Source organism: Conger conger, chromosome 11, assembly GCF_963514075.1.
Source record: "Conger conger chromosome 11, fConCon1.1, whole genome shotgun sequence".
In the NCBI taxonomy this organism is placed as follows: Eukaryota; Metazoa; Chordata; class Actinopteri; order Anguilliformes; family Congridae; genus Conger; species Conger conger.
Window position 1 is genome coordinate 40835454 of NC_083770.1, and position 6458 is coordinate 40841911.

The 6458-nt window shown below is 46.8% G+C and overlaps 1 protein-coding gene across 1 annotated transcript in view; it reads right to left on the reverse strand.

The window, feature by feature from the left end:
- The window catches only part of LOC133140605 (N-alpha-acetyltransferase 25, NatB auxiliary subunit-like), a 24222-nt gene extending 18066 nt beyond the window's left edge, over positions 1–6156 (reverse strand). The window contains exons 1-6 of the mRNA XM_061260642.1: positions 6063–6156; positions 3109–3194; positions 2798–2936; positions 2039–2157; positions 1303–1377; positions 689–796 (exon numbers count right to left, since the gene is read on the reverse strand). Coding sequence (XP_061116626.1) covers positions 689–796; positions 1303–1377; positions 2039–2157; positions 2798–2936; positions 3109–3194; positions 6063–6120 — 585 coding nt within the window. The 5' untranslated portion in view covers positions 6121–6156. The remainder of the gene's footprint in view (positions 1–688; positions 797–1302; positions 1378–2038; positions 2158–2797; positions 2937–3108; positions 3195–6062) is intronic.
- Between the last annotated feature and the right edge of the window lie 302 nt (positions 6157–6458).

Below are 6458 nucleotides of genomic sequence, written 5' to 3' on the forward strand. Positions count from 1 at the left end.
TCTACACCTGAGAACAAGCAGCCCTACCACCTCTCTCTACACCAGAGAACAAGCAGCCCTACCACCTGTCTCTACACCTGAGAACAAGGAGCCCTACCACCTGTCTCTACACCTGAGAACAAGCAGCCCTACCACCTGTCTCTACACCTGAGAACAAGCAGCCCTACCACCTGTCTCTACACCTGAGAACAAGGAGCCCTACCGCCTGTCTCTATACCTGAGAACAAGCAGCCCTACCGCCTCTCTACACCTGAGAACAAGCAGCCCTACCACCTGTCTCTACACCTGAGAACAAGCAGCCCTACCACCTGTCTCTACACCTGAGAACAAGATGGTCTCTACACCGGAGAACAAGCAGCCCTACCACCTGTCTCTACACCTGAGAACAAGGAGCCCTACCACCTGTCTCTACACCTGAGAACAAGGAGCCCTACCACCTGTCTCTACACCTGAGAACAAGCAGCCCTACCACCTGTCTCAAACAGGGCTCTGTATGAAAGGAACAGGAGGGGAGGAGCTGGGGCAGCAACATCACAGAAAAAGTCTAAATAACCAGAGGCCGAGATTCCGGTGAGTAGGAACACTGAGATTCCGGGACGTCGGAACGATGAGATTCCCGGACGTCGGAACAATGAGATTCCTGGACGCTGAGATTCCAGGGCACAGATTGGGGAATATGGACCCTCACCTCTGCCTCTGCTTCCATCTTCTCCTCCTTCACCATCTTCTCCACCATCCTCTCGGCCAGTGGCAGGAACATGGTTTGAGAGAGCTTTTCATCCTGAGCCGATATGGCCTACGCACACACACAAAAATGCAAATTAATGCTAACCGTTTTAGTGCATGTTTATGGCATCTGCTCTGCAATACTGTCATATGCTACTGTGTTAATAAACTTTAGCTTCTCATCCTGTGCCGATATGGCCTACGCACAGTCACAATAAGGCTAATTAATGTCAACTGCTTTAATGCACATTAAAGCCATCTGCTCTGCAAATACTGTCATATGCTATTTTGAAGGATGTTTTAGTTTGGCTAAGTAAGCAGTGTTTGGCTAGTTAAGGGGTTTGTTCATACATTTGCGTGTTGCGATTAAAAAATAAAATAAAAAATCTAATAGGCCCTGGTCCTTACCTTTGTTGTACTGGTAGCAGTTGAAATTGTACTTCCCTCTAGGGTCTTTCAGCACACTTATCCCTGGTTACAGGTATGCACTTTGTTGTACGTCGCTCTGGATAAGAGCGTCTGCCAAATTCCATGAATGTAATGTAATGTAATGAACTGTATCACAGTCAAACTCACCTGCATCACTAAGCTCATCACAGACCAGAAGTAGTAAGGATTCTTGGGAACAATCTTGTAAAGTGCCATTCCAACCTGTTGGCATGACAACACAGAAACACATTTCAGGAGCCACCACACAAAACTGATGTGAAATATCTTCTTAATTTAGCACAAATTGTTCAGTTTCAGTGACCAGGGGCCTGCATCACAAAGCAGGATGACAGAGTCGCACTGAGTAAAACCTGGAAGCCTCTAAAACATGGAACATGGACTGAAGTTCAGGGTTTTACTCAGTGCAGTTATCCAGCTAACCCTGTAATCCTACTGTGATACCGGGCCCAGGTGCCCCCCACTTTTAGCAAGTAGGACCCCAAGGATTTAATTAAAAAGTGTAAGTCAATTGCCATCACAAAGTGAAAGTGCTAGTTTGATGTGTGTTAAATGAGGGACACAGTGAGGCAGGAGGTTTGGTGCATGTTAAATGATAGGAACACAGTAATGCAGGGGGTTTGGTGCATGTTAAATGATAGGAACACAGTAATGCAGGGGGTTTGGTGTGTGTTAAATGATAGGAACACAGTAATGCAGGGGGTTTGGTGCGTGTTAAATGATAGGAACACAGTAATGCAGGGGGTTTGGTGCGTGTTAAATGATAGGAACGCAGTAATGCAGGGGGTTTGGTGTGTGTTAGATAAGAGGGACACAGTACAGCAGGAGGTTTGATGAGAGGAAAGGCGTAAGGCTGCGGTCAGACCTGCTGCATCTTCTTGTACTCGCCGACGCGGGCGTAGGCCATGAACAGGTGGGAGTGGTACTCCTCGCTGGTGGGCACCTTACGCACTGCCGATTCGTACAGCTTGGTGACCAGCTCCGCTGCAGGGGAGGGGACAGGGCAGGAACAGGTATGAGCTCACCTGCCACCCCTGAGCTCTGAAACACTCTGACCTAATATCTGAGTTCTGAAACTACCAGTACCTGAACACTGAAACGCCTAATATCTGAGTTCTGAAACTACCAGTACCTGAACACTGAAACGCCTAATATCTGAGTTCTGAAACTACCAGTACCTGAACACTGAAACGCCTAATATCTGAGTTCTGAAACGCCCAGTACCTGAACACCGAAACACCTAATATCTGAGTTCTGAAACTACCAGTACCTGAACACTGAAACGCCTAATATCTGAGTTCTGAAACGCCCAGTACCTGAACCCTGGCATGCCCCACCCAGCGCTAAAATGCCCCATTCCTGAGTCCTGACAATACCTGGAAACTTACTTCCAAATAACACAGGACTGAATAGTTTGATCTACACAACATTCAAAGCTGCAACTACTCCAGACCTGAACACAGAATCACCACAAATACAAATCTGTTACACAACAAAAAAGCAACAGCGACCGACAGAAATGAGGGCTGCACACTGAACATGTGGCCTGACTGAACACGGCGCAGGTCTGTGACCGAACACTGTGCAGATCTGTGACTGAACACGTTGCAGGTCCGTGACTCACGTCTGTGCATCTCCCGATACAGAATTGTCAGAGCCTGTAAGGAATTGTCATCCGTGGGTTCTAGTATTGCCACTTCCTGTGCCAGGGAGAAGGCCTCTTCCTGTTTGCCTGTGCGTTGCAGGCCGATGGCCTTCAGGACCTGGGAAACGAGCCATAAATTTATTAAACAAGCAGAAACAGGATTTTGTGCAATGCTTGACGGTTTGTGTGGAATACTTGCCCATTGAAATCATGGGCATTGTCTATGTTGACAATAAGCAGCGTTGTAACATAAAAAGAGCTATCATCAGACCTAATGTGATATGACCCACCTTTGCACAGTGGAGGTCCTTGTGCTTCTTAAGCAGTTTTTCGGCCTGCTGGACAGCCATCTTGTTATTGCCATTGTCCAAGTAATCTGTGGGGGAACGCAAGTTAGCATGTCAGCTACGATACTGCACTGTGGTAGATTAGCATGTCAGCTATGATACTGCACTGTGGTAGATTAGCATGTCAGCTGCGTTACTGCGCTACCTCCAGTTATCATGTCAGCTATGATATGGTACTGTGGCAAGTTAGCATGTCAGCTATGATACAGTACTGTGGCAAGTTAGCATGTCAGCTATGATACAGTACTGTGGCAAGTTAGCATGTCAGCTATGATACGGTACTGTGGCAAGTTAGCATGTCAGCTATGACACTGCGCTACTGCTGGATAGGTACTGTCCAAACATGGCCCACAGGACGTAGGAATGTGGGGAGTGGGTACAGTTCCCAAACAGACAAAAGGCCTAAAAGGAAAGCCCTGATGGTGCCGACTGATCGCACAGCTACCGGGGCGCTGTGTTCATGACTAAACAAGGGAAGCAGAGAAAGGTCCGTGCAGACAGACCCCAGTCACACGCCAAAGAACATGACCACAAGTGTGAGAGGCAGCACGAGGCTTGACACGAATTTCCGTCCTTTACACACCCACAACTGAAAGGCACTACACTTGATTTATTTTCTGCCTCCTCCCATTTCTGCACTGTTCCTGTTTGTTGTGCAAGATCTGACTCCTGCAGAAATGTGACAAAGAACACTCCAAAAATATAAAGCAAAGGAAAAGGGTCTGTATTTATGAAGCACAAGAAAAGGGTCTGATTTCAGAAAGCAAAGGGAAAGTGTCTATATTCACAATGCAAAAGGAAAGGGTCCGTATTCACAAAACATCTGAGCCAAAGTGTTGATCTAGTGTTGGCTTCGCCCGTTAGCCCATAATGAACAAGGCTGGGCTCTTTACAGGGGAAACCTGATTACATGGTCTGTAAGTCCTCTGACAGGTCACGTTCATGCGTGTGGCCTGTTTTTAGTAACCTCGCTGATCCGAGCTCTTGACTGGTCTGACCTGCTGACCCTGAGCGGAGGAATCTCAGCCAAGCGCGGGGACAGCGTCGCACTCCCGGGCAGCTGCGGGACAAAATTAACTACACCAGACGGCTGACTATTTGATTGTCGTCACGGTTGCATCTTTTTCGAAGCAGCCGGAAATAACCGCGTCCTTGCACAAGCCTGGGCTCACCGCTCTCCCGTCAATATTCTTCCCACCTGTGTCCCGTCGCTCTTAGCGCGCGAGGACCGTCAGACTGAACGAATTAGAAGTCCAACATACGATAACAACGACACAAACATTGGAATAACTTGGTGACTATATAAAAAAAGAGTGCTTGGACCTTAAAATACACCCGTGAAGTGTCACCCACACAGTTCTGGCGATAAATCACTTGTTGTAGGCAAAAATAAATCGCCCTCTGTCCAGCGGGATTAAAAGTCATAGCAAGCCAAACGAGCATTTGTATCACGGTAAACCAGTTTCACATTGCACTGCTTAGGATGGCTTGTAGTTCATATTATAGCAGATTTATGCTGGGTGGACAAAGTCTATTATATATGTAATGGACTGGCTAAGAGCCATCCGCACCTGCGAGATGAAAAGCAGTGACTAACCAGGTCTAGTTGCCTTTCATTCGCAATCTTCAAATACCAGCCAATATGCGATTTATTGCACTACTTAATCTTATAAGGAGTGGGTGGTTATACAGTTTCAAGACATGGGCTAATGCTAATACAAACGCCACAGATTGTTTTCAAAGGATCTATCAGTTCTGGAAGAGATCAAGTGTGTTTATTAAGGGGTCACAGACATACACAACACGTGTCATGATATCACAGCGGCCAAAACATGCACACGTACAACTAGTGGAAGGTGCATTTAACATGGGTATAAAATCCCATGAGAGCAAAAGCTGAATAAAGCTTGAACGAAATGGGTGTCGTCGAGGTTAGCAAAATAAACGTATAAAGGTCTACAGGTCTCAAAAGTATACAGGTCTAGCTAACGTTAAGTGTCACTTAGAAATGTATAAAGTTGCTTTAATTAGAGCGATGGAGAGATGCTTAGCTTTTAATTAATTATCGGAATGACAGTAGCGCCACAACAAATCTAATATCTAACCCTAATCCTAACATTAGTTGGCTAAAACCTCACTGGTCCTGGCGGTGACAGTTGCTGTCAAACCGATGACAGCTACTCTGCTAGCACTAGCTAAATAATAGAACTGTATATTGGAAGGTGGTGTAACTCATCAAATGCAAATTAAAATTAAAATCCAAGTATCTTGGCTTGGACCAGAATATGGAGATTAAAAAGCAGACACCCATTGGCTACGCCTGTTTCAGGGATTTAGCCAACTATATTAACTAATGTAAGCGGACGGTGGTCGCAATCTCGGATGACAACTAGGATAGGGTCCTCAAAATAAACACAGTCTCTGTCACCAGTGAAAGGGATGTCGTCACTTAAATCACCAAATTGGCTAAATCGCTGGATGACTGACGTTAGCTTGTTAGCTGGCTAGCTAAGATTCAATCCAAGCACATTGCCTTAACACCGGGCACAGAACTGCTCGCTAATTCCACTCATATCTGGTCTTCCTCAACCAGCGACAGCGGCATTTGATGTTGCAAACAAACAGGACGCACTCTGAATACCTCTGACAACCATCATAAACTCTTAGCCGTCGGCCATCGGCACCTGCAACCCGCGGACGCTGCCCTGTCATTAGGCTCTGCCAGCTAATCCGAGTCCGAGGCTGGATCGTAGGCCCTCTGGTTCTACTGCCCCTTAGCGCAGAGGGGAAACTACCTCTCCGGCCAAAGCCGTCCTGCCACCGCCAGCCTCCTCGCTTACCGCAAACCCCACCGGTCACTAGAGACGTTCAATTTTCTGCTGGCTAAGAATATTTACCGTAAATAGGTCTTAGCCTCCTGTCGTTGGGATCCTGCACATGCCCCCTCGCCGCCATGTTGGATAAATACGGACTGCCTACTGAGCAGGCGCCGACGGGAGACGCCGGTAAGAATTAAAGAGGCCGCAGCGCAGCTCATGTGCCGGTTTTAATTACTGCAGTGTTCTACTGTTGATAATCCTAAACTCGCACCCCTGAGTTTTAAAACACTAAATGAAGTTCCGCAAAGCAGAACACTCATGATGCAGGTGGAATTAACAGGTGACATTGTCCAATTACCTGGCAAATCAAGAACCTTCCGCTTTTTATCCCTGAACATTCTCTCATTGGTTGCTGTAGCAGTCAGTGTGGGTTCATTGTCCTGCTGCACGGCCCAATTAGTTTTGAGGAATTTG